This window comes from Dicentrarchus labrax, unplaced genomic scaffold, assembly GCF_905237075.1.
Source record: "Dicentrarchus labrax unplaced genomic scaffold, dlabrax2021, whole genome shotgun sequence".
Taxonomy (NCBI): domain Eukaryota; kingdom Metazoa; phylum Chordata; class Actinopteri; family Moronidae; genus Dicentrarchus; species Dicentrarchus labrax.
The window spans coordinates 16891472-16908861 of NW_026136719.1; the positions used below are offsets into that span (position 1 = coordinate 16891472).

Genomic DNA, 17390 nt, shown 5'->3' on the forward strand with positions numbered 1-17390 from the left:
TAAAATACAAATGATTACAAATAAAAAATATTACTAATTCTCCTATTGCCTTCGTTTCTTGTTTATTTTCTAAATGGCTGTCTTTATTCTAGGTTTTATTTATGTTTCCATTGTTATTATTTTCTACGTTGCTTACAAAGCAAATTACGTACGCAAATATCGCGAGACCTCCCAGAGTCATTCAACTCTCGATTCCTTTTTAGGAAAAAGTCAAAATCATTCTTCCAGCAGTGGAAAGGAAATCGATTACCTTCAGAACGTGTTCAACTTCAAATTCAATCCAGTTTTCAGACAAAACTAACGCGAGTGGCAAGTTTAGCAATAACAATAATACACTTTAGCTTTGTGTGCGTCAGCACGTCAGGCAACTAACGGTCGTCACGTCGGACGTCAGCGGGGTGAGTGTGTTTTGAAAGGAGATGGCTGGTTAGCTGGTTAGCTGGTGTGCGATTGGGATTACACTACAACGGAAAACGTAGCCAACTGGGTAGCTATTTGTTTTATATTTTGCCATATCTGCCTAGAATGTGACAGCCTCTATGGCAGTACTGTTGGGACAACTTCACTAGGCACAACGCTGTCTCAGGATACTGTGTTAATAGTGGTATATTGTACCGCTAGCAACGCCAGCTAATGTTAGCTAGCTAACGTTAGCTAACCTGTTCGTAGGCTGACTCAGTCTGACAGCAACGTTGATGAGATTTTGTTCTGAGGTATACTGGATTTATTCAGCCATTAAACCTCAACGACACACATACATACAAGCAGACAGCACACGATTACACTCAGTGACAAACTATTCTCTGTTAGCTGACAGCAGCTAGCCCGTGGTTCGCTCGGGGCTGATCAGGGGGATCGAACTGACTTGTTGATTTCACCATTAGCCAGATTATGAACGGTGAAAGATCCAGACCGGGCTCCCCTCTGTACGGGTGATGGCAGCACGTCTGCAGTCATATGACAGTAACTCCAGTGACACCGAAAACTGGGAACGAAACACAACAAGCCGACCTCGCAAACTCTGCAAGCATTCGAGGTGAGCCAGCTGACAATTGTCTGTCAGACCTGATGGGGAAAGTCCATAGCAGCAGTTTAGTGTCACTCACTGAGGACTGATGCTGGGTTGTAGATGTATCACGCATTTGTTACTTGAAGTGCTAAAATTGATTTTAGATATATCAGATGGTATACAGTTACAGTGGATGATTATTTATTTGTTTGTATGTTGCACATGGCTCCTGGTCTGTGTTAGGTGAAAGGTGTGACTTTGGTTTGTAGCGAAAATGCTGTGAAGTTAATTTCAAAATCATAAGTAGATGAGATTGTACTATCATGGAGTCAACAAGAGGAGTAGGGTAAAAAAGACAATATGTACAGTGACACAATGTTCAATGACTGTTTGTACCATGGTATCTTTTTTATAATCACTGGTTGTGTAAGGCCATTATAAGTAATGTTACAGATCAATGTTTTATGGTAAGATTTGATATTTGTAAATCTGAAGAAAGCCAAAAACAGAGATTCCCATTTGGATATTTATTTGGTTTATCCGGTGTGTTTGTTTAAAGTTGACTTTATGTGGACATAATGCTCTACAATTACACACACCGTGATTTGTTTAACTGATGGGGGAACTATTCTCCTAAATGGCTATGTAGTTTTTGAAAAGCACCATGTGATTATTTGTTCTGTAAAGTATAGGAGGTTGTAAGTTTGACTTTGACACAACAGGAAACAATGTGCAAACCACATCACAACTTCTTTGACACACACACAGGATGGTAGAATAGAATCAGCCAGAAGAGCTGAGACTGGCACTTGGTCATAAGGGGGTGTACCTGTAAAGTTTGCCAGCCTGTGGTCGGTGAGTGGGTTTGTACTGACTACACATTATTATCCAGCAGCTGTACCCGACTCCTCTTCCTTTTCACCCTTATATAAAATGAATAAATTGTATGCTGATGTTTTTTCTGTTGCTAAGCTGATTTGACCTGTCTACTGCCTGTCTAACTAATACTAAATCTTATTTCTTCTGGTGCATTTTCTTTTTGCACTTGACTCTAAGTGTACATCTTTCTATAACTGTGTTTTCAAGGTTTAATTAGATCGTATAAGTGTGTTAAAGCTCAGGCATTTTTGTTTTGTGTCGGATTAGACATCAAAGGTGATGGCAATCCTACTTGGCTGCATTCTAAGTGTGTGTGTCATACTCTCTTACTTATTACAAGCATACACAAGGTGGTAGATCTGGTTGTTAATTTTTTAAGGCCTCATAAGTAAGCTTGTTGCAGTGACTGTATTATATATTACTTATAATGTTTTATACTCCTAACTGTTAATAATAGTTATGTGTAAACCAGTTGATGAAGATACACTGTGTGAAACCTTAATAAAATGTATCCATTGGCCTTTTAGACAGAGAGCAATGTTAAGTATGCGTTTGTCTTGAAAAGCAGCAGTCAGGCCCGATCATCTCGAGTGGAGGCCGAACAGAGGAAGATGAGCCTGCATGGTGCCAGTGGAGGCTGTGACCGCTCACGTGACCGCCGCCGCTCCAGCGATCGCTCCAGAGACTCCTCGCATGAGAGAGAAGGCCAGCTCACGCCCTGCATTCGAAACGTCACCTCACCCACCCGCCAACACAACAGCGGTGAGTGTGCATGGAAAGAATACAGGGCTTATATGGATGTCATGTTAAAGGTCCACAGCTCTTGGCAGCTACTGTTAGGAAACAGCTGACTACATTTATCAACTTATAGCTCAGACATGGTTTATATCTCTACTGTTTTTGGCTGTAAATGGATCAAGTCAGCACTAATCCACTTGTTTGTGTTTAAAACTAGCTTGCAATAATAATAATAATAACTTATTCATACAGCCCTTTACAAAAACAATGTTAAAAGTACTTTACATGGTTGAACGAGGATTAATACATTTCAGGACTGAAGGAAATAAACTCAGGCAATTAAAATAATACAGACATAGGTAACAATAGTAAAACAGATAACAAGTGTTGGCAATAAAATGGTGTGCTGGAAAACCCTTTTTCAATGATTCAGCAAGCCTTAGATCCTCTGGCAGGGAGCTCTAGAGCTGAAGGGCCTTGACTGCCCGGTCACTTTTAGTCATGAGCCGGGACTAAGGAACAGCCAGCAGAGTTGGCTCTGGGTAGTAGCTGTCGTTTGATTGTCTGGATACAAGACACATGTTCTGAGTAGGGTCTTTCCAGTCTGATTGTTTTAGATCAGCGATGGCCCATTACTCAAATGGTTGCTCAGGAATGTTTATGAATACAAAAAGCTCTAAATCAAGCTGAAAAATGATTAAAACAATTTTTATATATTAAAGTTGCTTGTTTCTGATGGACAGTGTTCTGTCTGTCTGTAGACCGGGAACGAGATGGTGGCCCATCATCCAGGCCCAGTAGTCCACGGCCTCAGAGAGTCTCTCCCAGCGGCTCCAGCAGCAGCGGGGTGGTGAGCAGTCGCAACAGCAGCTTATCGAGTACTGAAGGCACCTTCAAAAGCTTAGGAGTGGGAGAAATGGTTTTTGTCTACGAGAATCCCAAGGACGGAGGAGCGAGTGCTACTGTCGGAAACCGAAACATTAGGACCTCAGAAAGAGTCACTCTGATTGTTGACAACACACGTTTTGTAGTAGATCCTTCCATCTTCACTGCACAACCCAATACCATGTTGGGCAGGTACAGTATACTTTGAGCATCATTATTATTTGTCCTTACTCATAGCCACAATAACTGAAAGTATTTACCTATAAGTAGTGTATAAAATTCACCATATATGCACATAAATGTAAATATTAAATATTTCCCTTGTCTGTGATTACGAGAATTAACCAAAGCTTCTTTATTTCAGAATGTTTGGATCTGGAAGAGAACACAATTTCACACGGCCCAACGAGAAGGGGGAGTACGAGGTGGCTGAGGGCATTAGCTCAACAGTTTTCCGAGCAATTCTGGTCAGTCTCTATCTAACATTTATCAGTGATTGTAGACTAAAAATGAAACACTTCATATTATTACAATACAATTCAACAGCGCTAGTAAAGTAAAACCTCTAAAATGACAATAAAGCTAAACCGTCACCCCTCTAAGATTGTGTGTTGCCTGCATTGCATTTAGTTAAGTGCATCTAATAAACTGGTAACTGATGTATATGATGGAAATATTATTAGACTAAATGCAGGAAATCTAAATTTGTTTTGTGGTGCAGTGAGAGAGTGATATGCTAATTTCTGAAAAGGGTGCTGTTAGTGACTTCTCGAAATGTTGAGACATGGTAACACTTTGTTGTCAGATTCCTGTTTCACACATAAAGGGGGGAAAAAAAAGACGTTCAGCTACAAATAGACAGCTCCAGTACATTTAATTTAATTTCTTGATATTTAGTGTCACATATACATACATACTACATTTACCCTTGGCCTACTGAGAATCCATCTATTTGTTAGATTGAATAATGAATGAGTTCCTCAACCTTTGAAGTCTAACCTGTGGAACTCTAAGCTTTTATTAGATGATAAAATGCTGTACCAAAGTAAGGCACTGTTACAGAGTTACATTTTATTTTTATTTTTATTGAAAGCTTTCCGTGTTGATTTGTTTTATGTATATTTAATCTTATGAGTTAATGGATTAACACAGTGTTTGAAATGATTACCTTCTATGTGATTTCTGTCTAATTGACAGGATTATTACAAATCTGGGATAATCCGCTGTCCTGATGGAATCTCCATCCCTGAGTTGCGGGAGGCGTGTGACTATCTATGCATCTCCTTTGACTACAGCACCATCAAATGCAGAGACCTTAGTGAGTATTTCTCTGGGGCCGTGAAGCTGTTAGTGTTACCCCATTATTGGTGGCAGTTTGAGTTCACATGAACAAGAAGCTGCAAATAATCTGGTCTAATGTAGATAGAAAGGTTTTGTTTTTATTTATGGCCTGTCAGGCTTCACACACGTTCAACATATGGTGGACAGTTCTAATAATAACAATAACAATACACTTTATTTATACAGCACTTTTTAAAACAAAGTTACATAGTAAGGCAAATGAAATCAGACAAATACAATAAAACAGATAAAAACGTGTTCTAAGAGTCATTATGAATGGGTTTACTTCTTCTATCTGATAATGTCAACCTCCTTTGTTATCAGGTGCCCTGATGCATGAGCTCTCTAATGATGGAGCTCGGCGACAATTTGAGTTTTACCTGGAAGAGATGGTTCTTCCTTTGATGGTGGCCAGTGCCCAGAGCGGAGAAAGGGAATGTCACATTGTAGTTCTTACCGATGATGATGTGGTGGACTGGGATGAAGAATATCCACCACAAATGGGAGAAGAGTATTCACAGAGTGAGTAAAGACTAATACAGACACACAGGTCTGCACATACACCAAAGATATGTGTTTAAGAATGGTTGTTTTGTTTCTCTTTGCAGTCATCTACAGCACAAAACTGTACAGATTTTTCAAGTATATTGAGAACCGAGATGTTGCCAAATCAGTTTTAAAGGAGAGAGGATTAAAGAAGATAAGACTGGGCATTGAAGGTAAGTTGAACCTTCTAATGATAGATATTGATGTTTTTAATCTCTTGTCAGCGGAGTGAGCTTTTACTGAAAGGCATTTTATTCAGATACAGTTTGAGGTGCTGACTCTAAGTATAGAGTAGCTTCAAAGAAGTAGTTATACATGGATAGGGAAGACAACTGACTTCAAGCACGGGATTGTTTTGATATTCCTGAGAACGATACCTACTGAGATGTAAGATAGTTTTAAATACCCTCTTTCATGGTGTGATTGGTTAGCATGCTGTAATAGGTTCCAGTTATTATAGACAGAAGTAGACAAAACATGTCAATGCAGAATTTTTAACACAAAAGAATGTTGAGACAAAACATTAGTTTCATGTATTACAATATTGAAGGAATATAATTTATATATTCTTCATTGGTCTGGCTGTGCCCTGCTTTGTGTTATATGACCTTCAGCTGCCTCACCTAACCAGTTTATGGTGTGAAACTGATTGGTTTACAGAAATAATGTGAAAATGTCCAAAGTAAGTTGTTAAAAAGTCACGTCATTTTCTTTGGTTGGATGTTTTTTGTTGACTACTAGGTACTAAAACCCTACCTTATCTAATCTGGGTATTATACCAAGAGATCCAAAATAAATGCAGCTATTGAAAACAAACCCTAGTCATAGTGGAAATGTATATCAGAACTACTTCTAAGCACTGAAATATCATTAGTGTATTGACTACTTCACCTACTGGTTAGTGAGCTCTTGCTCGTTGATTCTGGTGTTTTTGTGTTCTTGGTGAACAAGACTTGTTAACACATACAGAGCTAATGATTGGTCCGCACTGTACTTTCGGCAGGCTACCCTACATATAAAGAGAAAGTCAAAAAACGACCAGGAGGTCGTCCAGAGGTAATTTACAACTACGTCCAGAGGCCCTTCATCCGCATGTCCTGGGAAAAGGAAGAGGGTAAAAGTCGCCATGTGGACTTCCAGTGCGTTAAGTCCAAGTCCATCACCAACCTGGCGGCAGCAGCAGCAGACATCCCCCAGGATCAGTTGGTGGTGATGCACCCTGGTCCTCAAGTGGATGAACTGGACATCCTGCCTAATCACCCACCTAGTGGGAATCACTACAGCAACAACTACAGCAACGAGCCTGACCCTGATGCACCTTCACCTGCAGTCTGAGGACACACTGGTCCTCTTTCAATGCCTCTGCCCCTCTCCTACTCCTCTAGTCCTACTCCCAGCATGCTGCAGCATGGAGCGCCAGGGGTACCATAACCATATTGCCTTGACACCTCCTTTGCAGCCTTAGAGCCTCAAGAACCTGGTTGACTGTAGAGAAAGAAACGCGAGGGACATAAGTGTTGGACATAAAAAAGTGTTCACTATTATTTTCATTTTGTTTTTTACTTGACCAAAGGAATTTATTTTTCTGTTTGGAGAAAAAACAGTAAAACACTTATTTACATTATTAACATTATTATTGACAATGTTATTGTACCTTAATTTGGTGGGTTTGGCTGAGCACTCTTGTGGCGTCACTGTTTTCTCACAGATTTTATTTCACTGATGAGTTTGATTTTGATTCTCATGGGTGGCCTAACTACTAAATGTGCTTTGGGGGGAAGAAAACAAGACTTGCTATAGAAAAAAAATAAGACTGTCTGGTCATGGAGAAATTCAGTCATCACCACTTAGTGTCATGATCTCCAGTTGAACTTCTCTCAGATGTCTTTGAATCTTGTAATTGGGTATGTAGTCATTGGCTGGATCTGATATGTGATGTTATGCTCCTCCCGCAGCCAAGATATGAAGCAGAGCACAAGCTGTTGTGGTCAGAAAAATTTTGTGCAAAGCTTGAAATTGTTGTTAAAAAATAAAACATAAAATCATCAAATAAAGACATCAAAATAACATTTTTGTATATTTTATCCTTGATTGTAAAACCTGTTGATAGATTCAGTAAGACCTGTGACAGGAGTGAGCCCACTGATGTGATGAATAACACAGGAAGTGAGTGAATAGTGATGTACACTCAAGAGGGATATCTTACCCAGAATGGATCACAATATTTCATAATTTTCTTTGCACAATGAATAAAATATTGAGAGATACAGATGCTGCCAGTGTGCATTTGCCACCAAGGGAATATTAATTTCCAGAGTCTAGAAGCAAACCAAAAAGAGCTTTTCTCTATGTGCATGACTTGGCTTAGACTAGGATATAAATGGAAACCGAGCAATATAAAAATGAATTTATATAAGATTTATAGAAAGGCCCTCCGTAATGCCAGAGGAGCCTATTACTCAGCACTAATAGAAGAAAATAAGAACAACCCTAGGTTCCTCTTCAGCACTGTAGCCAGGCTGACAGAGAGTCACAGCTCTATCGAGCCACATATCCCCATAAACTTAAGTAGCAATGACTTCATGAGCTTCTTCTATAATAAAATTATTACTATTAGAGAAAAAATTAATCACCAACTGCCATCAACAGTTATCAGTGGCTCTCCAAGTTCAGGGACTTCTGTCAATGTAAACTTAGATGTATATTTAGACTGTTTTTCTGCTATCGATCTTCATCAGTTAACTTCAATCATTTCTTCATCGAAGCCATCAACCTGTCTGTTAGACCCGATCCCAACTAGGCTGCTTAAAGAAGTTGTTCCCTTAATTGGCACTTCTTTACTGGATATGATTAATCTTTCTTTATTATCAGGATATGTACCACAGTCCTTTAAAGTAGCTGTAATTAAACCCCCCTCTTAAAAAGTCCACTCTTGACCCAGGGGTTTTAGCCAACTATAGACCGATTTCTAACCTCCCGTTCCTCTCTAAGATTCTGGAGAAAGTAGTCGCCAAAGAGTTGTGTGACTTTCTACATAACAATAGTTTATTTGAGGTTTTTCAGTCAGGATTTAGAGTTCATCATAGCACAGAGACAGCTCTGGTTAAAGTTAATAATGACCTTCTGACTGCTTCTGACAATGGACTTGTCTCTGTACTTGTATTATTAGATCTTAGTGCTGCATTTGACACCATTGACCATGATATTCTTTTACAGAGACTTGAGCATCAAATTGGCATTAAAGGAACTGCCCTAACCTGGTTTAAGTCATACTTATCAGATCCTTCTCAGTTTGTACATGTTAACGATGAATCCTCCATAAATACTAAAGTTAGTCATGGAGTTCCACAAGGTTCTGTACTTGGACCAATACTATTTACTTTATATATGCTCCCTTTAGGCAACATTATTAGGAATCACTCCATTAACTTTCACTGTTATGCAGATGATACGCAGTTATATCTATCAATCAAACCCAATGAAATTAATCAATTATCTAAATTACAAACATGTCTTAAGGACATAAAATCCTGGATGACCTGCAATTTTCTGATGTTAAACTCAGAAAAAAACGAAATTCTTGTTCTTGGCCCCAAAAACCTTAGAGACTCATTGTCTAAAGATATAGTCACTCTAGATGGCATTAACTTGGCCTCTAGCACCACTGTCAGGAATCTTGGAGTTATCTTTGATCAGGATTTGTCATTTAACTCCCACATAAAGCAGACCTCTAGGACTGCCTTCTTTCATTTACGTAATATTAGAAAAATTAGACACATACTATCACAGACAGATGCAGAAAAACTAATCCATGCATTTGTTACTTCAAGGCTGGATTACTGCAACTCTTTATTATCAGGTTGCCCCAATAAGTCCATTAAAACGCTCCAATTAATTCAGAACGCTGCAGCACGAGTACTGACAGGAACTAGAAAAAGAGATCACATCTCTCCTGTACTAGCTACTCTGCATTGGCTCCCTATAAAATGTAGAATTGAATTTAAAATCCTCCTCCTCACCTATAAAGCTCTTCATGGTCAGGCCCCTTCATATCTTAAAGAGCTCATAGTACCCTATTACCCCACTAGAACACTACGTTCTCTGAATGCTGGGCTACTTGTGGTTCCTATAGTCTCTAAAAGTAGAACAGGAGCCAGAGCCTTCAGTTACCAAGCTCCTCTCCTGTGGAACCAGCTTCCAGTTGTGGTTCGGGAGGCAGACACCCTCACCACATTCAAGAGTAGGCTTAAGACATTCCTCTTTGATAAAGCTTATAGTTAGGGCTGGATCAGGTGAGTCCTGAACCATCCCTTAGTTATGCTGCTATAGGCCTAGACTATCGGGGGATTTCCCATGGTGCACTGAGCTACTCTCTTCCTCTCTCTTTCTGCACTCATTCATGTCCCTTTAATGCATGTTACTAACTCCACTTCTTCCCCGGAGTTCTTGTGCTTTCTCGTCTCGCAGGTTCTCATGGATCCTGGTGGAGCCTCCTGCCATGGTCCTGCTTGACTGCCATTGCCAATACTGTTGTTGCTGTGCACCTGTCTGTCTGTCTGTCGCTCTCTCTCTCTCTCTCTCTCTCTCTCTCTCTCTCTCTCTCTCTCTCTCACCCCAACTGGTCGAGACAGACGACCACCCACCTAGAGCCGGAGGATCTGTCCTAGGTTTCTGCCTTTTAACAGGCAGTTTTTCCTTGCCCTTGTCGCCAAGTGCTTGCTCATGGTGGTACTGTTGGGTCTCTGTAATTAATGTTAAAGAGTTCGGTCTAGACCTGCTCTATTTGAAAAGTGTCCTGAGATAACTTCTGTTATGAATTGGCGCTATACAAATAAAATTGAATTGAATTGAATTGAATTGAATACAACTTGGCTTTCACTTAAGTACAGATTATTTGCTTTATCCAGTTAATGCAAAAGCAAAAACCAAAACGGATTAAATACTCAAAAAAAAAAATATATATTTAGTACTACAGGAATAAATCAGAGATTTATGTCCTTACACTAGCCTTATCATACAGTACACTGAACTGAGATCAAGACTTGATACAGCCAAATGACTGCACTGGAAAACGTACAGAGGATCATGAACATGAACATTTCTCTTTTTGAGTTTTTATCTGCCCCAAAGCTGATCTTTTTTCCTTCTTTACCTCTTTATTATGGCAGAAAACAATCTTAAATATCACATCTTGTAGCAGTGACTGCACTTTCTAATGTACCTAGATGCCAACTACCTTTAAAGGTCCAATATGTAACATTTAGGAGGATCTTTTGGCAGAAATGGAATAAAATATTAATGTCAGGTATGTTTTCATTAGTGTATAATTTGTTGTTTTTTGTGTTTTCTTTACCTCAGAATGAGCCTTTATCTACAGAGGTAGCGGGTCCTCTTCAACGCGGGCTGCCTTGTTTAACTGCCATGTTTAAACTTTCTACAGTAGCCCAGAATGGACAAACAAAACACTGGCTCTAGATAGTGCCTTTTTGCGTTTTTTGTAACCACCCTAGTTTTTAACTGCACACTCGGAAGTCTGAGCTGTATGCAAATAGTTCAAAAACATCCTCTTTGGCTGATGCTGTGGCTTCCTGTGTCGTTGAGTAGTCCTGGGCTCGGTTGCCTCTTTGCTTCTCTCTGGCCAAAGTCTCCGCCTTTCCCCCCACAGGGTTCTCCACAGCTGCAGACCCCACAGATGGAACAGCCTCCTCAAACACCTTCTGGCCCTCTGAGATCACAGTGGACAGGCACATCCTTTCTCTAGGAAGGAAGGTAATCAAACGTGGAGTTACTAACAAAAGTAACCAATCTGCAATATTTTATTTCATATTTTATTCTCATTTTAAATGTTTTTAGTCAGTCTACTGTATACCAACAAATATTAATCCAGTATGAATCATTTCACATTGAAAGTAATTGGGACTAAGGAGACAAAACATTGTTTTTCCCCAAAAAAATTTCTGTCTGGTGTCACCTTCTCAAGTCTTAAAAACATCTACTCTTTATTATTATTATCATTATCGTCAATATCCGTCAGGAGATGGTTGTACCTCTGGATTTCCAACAGTTCCTTGGCAATTATTAGTCCAATCTCCCCAGCGCCTGCCCTTGTACCACAAGGAAATCCAGACACCCTTTGGAAATCCGGCTTCCCTTCACCTGCAACATGACACGTGTTACAGAAGGTGCTGCTTTGCTTTGGTGATTCAAATACCTAAAGGAAAGTGTTGCATCACCTGGCATCAGTACAGTGGCCATTGTGTGGTGGAAGGCAGCCATCTGATGATAACTGTACTTAGGTCTGTCTTCTGAAGGACTGTTGTTTAATAAAAAGTAAAAGAAGGAGGAAGGAGTGATGGCTGTGTATCATGTCACATGTAGCTCTAATGGCTCTAGGGATGGCAATGTCGGTCTGCTGGTTGGTCAGTCCATCACTTTGATCCAGACAGAAATTACTTGACAGCTATTAATTGAGTTTCGTGCTCCCCAGAGGATGAATCCAGATTTTGGCGATCCTCTAACTCTGCCAAAAGTTTCACTTATCCTGTCAAATATCTCAATATCTACTATATGGATTAGCACAGAATTTGGTACCAATAACCATGGTGCCCAGACCTTGAATCCTGCTGACTGTGGTGATTTTATTACTTTTCCTCTATAGCTCCAGCATAGTAGATGTAGATGTCTGGTAATCTAATGCTTAATAAAAAAGATATTACATAAAATATAAAACTAGAAACTGCAAATAAAGAAATAATGTTATACAAAATGATGGTACAAAGTGATAGTATGTTAAAAGCAGTTTTACTTACCTTACTACAGTATTGGTAGAGACGATGTACTCCACCTCTTTGGTCCAAGGGTTCATAAAACTGAACCAGCGGCTTCTCAGTGTGACGAATGAGCCATCTTTTATTTTTAACTTGTAGCAGTTTGTATTGATCTTCTCTCTCATCTGGAGCACTTACAGCAGACAGCGACAGAGGGGGACAAGGACAGGTAATGGATGAACTGTCCTCAGGTAAGATGAATTACAACCCTATTTTCACCCATACCTCCATTCTGCTACAGAAATGGCAGCAAAGCACTGTAATTCTGCCAGAGCAGGTCATTCTGCCATGCACTAATCAGTGTGATAACTGCACAGTACATGGAGAGCAGCCCAATATGTATACTGTGGATATGTAAAAAACAGTTAATCAAGTGCTGTGTTGTCCCTTCTGTAAGATGCATACCTTGCCGGTGAGACTCAGCTAAATGAGCAATATCATCTTCATGACAGTATTCGTAAAATGAAGTTCCCAGCAGCTCTTGCGGTAGATAAGCCAAAATGGCAGTGGCCCTTAAAAGGAAAAGAACATATTCACTCAGAAACATGATTGATAATAAATACATACACATAAACATTAAATTAAAGTTGATTCAAAACTTTAATGGCAAAAGTTCTCACCTTTGATCTACAAAGACAAACTTTCCATCAATAGCAAGACGTGAAACAAACTCGGTGGGCTTGACCTTGATGTGATTCTGCACTGGCTGAGAAATAGAGTGGGGATGTAAACGACCAACAGCCACCAGACAGCTTAAGTTACATCCATCATTGTCGACCTCATTATTTTCATACAGATCCACCTCAGTGGGGGACACACTCTTTAAGTAACCAGTGCTGTGAATGGTGCAGAAGCCCATATGATCTGCTGTAAATAAAGGAAAAGGGTCCGATTAGAAAATGATAAGTAACATTAATGTTTGAGTATCAGACTTTGGCAATAAGTAAGGAATGCTACCATTTTTTTTCAAGCAGCTGGTGGAAAAATCTTCATCTTCCATGTTTCGGTTGCACTTCATCCTGCAGAAAAATGAGCGTCTCACCCCAGAACAAAGTCTTAAAGAACTTGGGTTGATATCTGTCAAACATGTAAAAACATTTTAAAAAAGGGTAACCGTGTAGATGACAGTCTGTAAATTACAGTGTTATCTATAACATCAATAAAGTACAGACTATTATTACAGTATTATTGTGGGTTACTTTTTGCATCGATGATTTTCTCTTGCGGTTCGGTAACCGCTGAGGACAGCTGCTCCTTGACTTTGCCGATGTCTTGAGGATGCATGTAATCAAACAGGCTCTGACCAATCAGGTCATTCTGGAGACAAAGAGACGAAATGCAGGAAGAGGAGTGGGGGTGCAAGATGCAACATTATTATCTAACACCATATTACACAATTCAGTATCCACAATATGCCATTTGGTTTTAAAATGTATACTAATAAAGTCAAATGTGTAACACACTGAAGTGAGATTGTGTAGAACTGTTTCATGTGTCATTTAACATTACAGAAACACTAAGTACCACCTACCTGGCTGTATTTTAGGATCTTGTACACTGATTCAGAAACAAACAGTATTTTCCCTCGATCACAGTCAACAACAAACAGAAAGCCATCAGCTGCCTGTGGGCAACAGAAGAGTAAGACAAGGACCTGGACAGACTAAGACCAAGAGGGTTTTCATATGTTATAACATCTGAATGATCAAATATGAAAACCTTGCAGTCAGATCTGACCCAAGGCTCTTAGTGGTACGAATACTCCCTAACCCTTTATCCATTGATTTCCTGATGTCAGTGTCAGAGTGGCCACAGGGTGAGCAGAGTAGTTCATAAACATTTCCTTTACAACTTCCTCTGCCCCGTGGTTTTCTCTTTCTCCTAACTTCCAAGTGCCCATGACGTCCTTAGATGCCAGCTAACCTGCAGAATAATCACATCTCAGCCGCTTATATCTGCAATCACATACCTCTGGCCAGTACCCTAAACTTATGACCATAGCTAGGGGCTGTAAAAGAAATTGATTTTGAGAATGTGCTTTATAGCTCAGCTCTCTTTCTACCTCCAAGGTTTGATACAAATACTGCATGCTGGTCCTAACTGCCTGTCTCATGGTTCTTTATTTCCTCCCTTATACCTGCCCCCTCACTTTAACTGACTAATCAACCTTTTTCCTGGGAGAAAACAATGTCCTCCGGCTTAGAGGTTGGTGATCCTCACCCCATCTACAAACCACTCCACCGACATCGTAGGTCATGGTTAAATGATGGCCTTAAATTTCATCATCAAATTACTTGGACCAAAATACACTTAATTATGTGGCTTCCATCGGTGGTTGTAGCTCTGACTCACCTTGAAGAATGTTTGTGCCATGGTTGAGCACTGCTATTCATTAACATGCAGAAAAGTAACAGGACTGTTCAGACAATAACGCGTCTGTGAGGATGGCACATGCCCACTCTAAATGTACGTGGCAGTTTTTTGTGGGCAAAGCGATATGGAGATAAAATCTATTGCACTAGCAAATCACAGCAGAACCTAACAAATACGAATAATTGTGAAACAGCCTCTATGCTAGAATAAGCAGGAATTATTCCTCAAACAAGGAAGACTTTTTTTGTCCTGTAATCTTAATTCAAATAAAACCAATTCAAATTATGAGGTGGGCTGTAACAGTGCTGGTTTTTATTAAGGCTTGAGCATACCATTTGATAGTTAGTAGTGTGATGTTTTTGAAGGCTTTTTGTAGTCCAACTTGATTTGCATGAATTGATAAATACAGTTTAACTTTGAAAAAGTTGCACCCTTATTCATACAATTTTCATTTGCATCCATGATGGCAGACTTACCCTCTGTATTAAGTGTTTTAGTTCCTCATCTGATAAGAAGGCAGGTTTGTGATTAACTTCTGTGTAACGGTTCCCAGCAGAACCTGATTTTCAGAGACAACATATTAATCAGCTGATTAAATATGAATCATTTACAGTGTTTAACTGTAAGGAATTATCATTCTCTCACCTCGTAAGGTCTTTATGTGTTGGACTGCCATACGCAGGACTGAGAGTTTGTCCAGTTTGTGTGATTTACCATTGCATGTAGGCACTAACGATGCCAGCTCATCTATGAAGCAGTTCATCTTAACCCTGCGTCTCTTCTCGATCTGACTGTGAGCCCTCCTGTAACACAAACAGTAAAGAGATCATTTCCATTCTTGTTTCCATACTATCATGTGAAAACAAAAGCAGCTGTGGTCACCTGGCATTCTTATCACAGCCTTGCTGGTCGTCACAGTCCCTGTAGAAATAAGACACATTGATAAAGCATGCAAGACCTCGCAAATATGTTTGATTATGATATGGAAGTGACGCTTTTTAGACATTCACCTCTGGAGTAAAGCATTTATTCTGTGATAATAATGTGTGATATGCAGCATTAAATTATATTATACGAATAAAAACACATTATAAAACACAATAGAAATCTAACATCGGAAATTGTTTAACTAATATTTTGGGTAACAAAATGTTTTATTTTACACTGAGGGCACAGCACAATTAAACTGATCACACAGTCAAATCTTAAAACAATTACAGCTTAATCCTTCCCAACAGGGAAAAAATACACAATTTCCATCTCAAGGTAGAATGACTATGTCATATCTTTTCGAGAGGTGAGGATATTTAGTTCCAAACAATGAATAACATTTCTTTAAACAAGGAAATTTCAACATCTGAACAAAGGAGGTGAACAGAAAGCAAACACATAGAAGGAATCAAAAGCAACACATTTGATCAGCCTGCAGGTGTAATGTGCAGTAGGAGCGTGTCCGTGGACTGACTTACAAGTATACGGTGGAGCTTCCTTTCCTCTTCAGAGAAAGGTTTTTGCTGGGTGTGTGAGTGACTTCCATACTTTAATCTGTCAGGTCCATGTGGAGTCGACTTTATACAAGTACAGAGGGTGTTACATAAACCACCAGTCATCAGGTTGTTATTAAACTTGAGAAAACAATGCTGGTACTTACAGGAGACTCAGGCAGCGGAGCTCCACAATTCACCTGCTTGATAGTCAGTATACACACCTCAACAAGGTAGCTAAGAATCAGATGTGGCATATATACTGTAACAGGAAACTGAACTTCAATCAAGATATGGTAAGACCCTTTAAGATGACAATTTTTATCTACAATTAACCATCTTAAAAACATGATTTAACAGGACGTGTATGCGTTTCTTAACTGAAGATCAAAATCAGCTCTGCATAAAACATGATACATTTGATAATAAACGGTCTGATGTAACTGTCCTGTAAAAGGTGATTATGTAAAAGGATGCTGTTACGTAGCTTAAGTAACAACTTCCCCAAGTTGAAGTCTGCAGTTGATTGTCATGTTGGCTAATTAGAAACTTTAGACTATGGTTTTAAAAATTATATCTTAAAAATACATTTTCAGATTTCTCAGAGTGGTTTCTGAAAAGATGAAGCAAAGTCAACCTGAAAATAAAAAAAGTTGAACAGATGGCAGGAGTAATCACACACCTGTTTACACATCATCAATGTCAGTAATATGAGCTTTTTGTTGGCGCCGGGGATTAAAGCAACATTTTGTTCTTACAGTTTCCAACACAACATCCTCATATTACTAAACATCATAATCCCTCTTTTTTAGTACCATTACAACATTGTTATTAGCCTATTTTTCAACGTTTACTATTATATAACAGCATCTCTGGTTTCAACAGATTACACTGAATGTCTTTTTAAGATCTTCTTCTCTATGCACTGCTAATGCAGAAAACACAAGCAAGCACAAAACAAAACGGAGCTGAGTTACAACACAACAAAAGTTTCCAGGGGACATAAAACTGATAGTCAGAGCCCTGTGGGAGCTGCTGTTGAATGCTAACAAAGTAATTGTTGTTTTAGTTATTTTTGTTTAAATGGCAAAGTGCTCAGGTTTTACTATCCAGTACAGAAGTATGTTTTCTTAGAACTATGGACAGAACCCCCTCAGGAACACATTTAAGCTGTTTAGAAGGAAGAAATCCTCTATGGGAAATGTTATTGGGTTACAGGGGCTAGTGGAAAAGTAAACCCAACCTAAAATGGAAATTTAGGTTGGGTTTTTTAATCTCAGTTCCAAACAGAATTTTGGATCGCTCTGC

The 17390-nt window shown here is 39.3% G+C and overlaps 2 protein-coding genes across 11 annotated transcripts; one reads left to right on the top strand and one right to left on the bottom strand.

The window, feature by feature from the left end:
• Window positions 1-209: 209 nt before the first annotated feature.
• Window positions 210-7465, top strand: btbd10b (BTB (POZ) domain containing 10b). 10 transcript variants are annotated; one of them, XM_051379525.1, is made up of 9 exons: window positions 210-398; window positions 885-1036; window positions 2454-2650; window positions 3370-3703; window positions 3876-3978; window positions 4709-4829; window positions 5177-5374; window positions 5461-5571; window positions 6402-7465. In XM_051379525.1, exons 2-9 carry the CDS (start codon window positions 936-938, stop codon window positions 6731-6733), a joined length of 1497 nt encoding a protein of 498 aa, XP_051235485.1. In that variant the 5' UTR covers window positions 210-398; window positions 885-935; the 3' UTR covers window positions 6734-7465. The 10 variants fall into 10 exon arrangements, with proteins under 10 accessions (XP_051235485.1, XP_051235492.1, XP_051235490.1 ...); XM_051379523.1 differs by having other exon boundaries at window positions 396-487; XM_051379524.1 differs by lacking the exon at window positions 210-398 and adding an exon at window positions 405-713.
• Window positions 7466-11338: 3873 nt separating this feature from the next.
• Window positions 11339-16135, bottom strand: bmal1b (basic helix-loop-helix ARNT like 1b). Its single transcript, XM_051378976.1, has 11 exons — window positions 16068-16135; window positions 15481-15519; window positions 15244-15401; window positions 15075-15157; window positions 13757-13849; window positions 13415-13542; window positions 13183-13313; window positions 12846-13092; window positions 12631-12737; window positions 12208-12358; window positions 11339-11554 (listed from the first exon to the last, which is right to left on the bottom strand). Exons 1-11 carry the CDS (start codon window positions 16133-16135, stop codon window positions 11551-11553), a joined length of 1209 nt encoding a protein of 402 aa, XP_051234936.1. The 3' UTR covers window positions 11339-11550.
• Between the last annotated feature and the right edge of the window lie 1255 nt (window positions 16136-17390).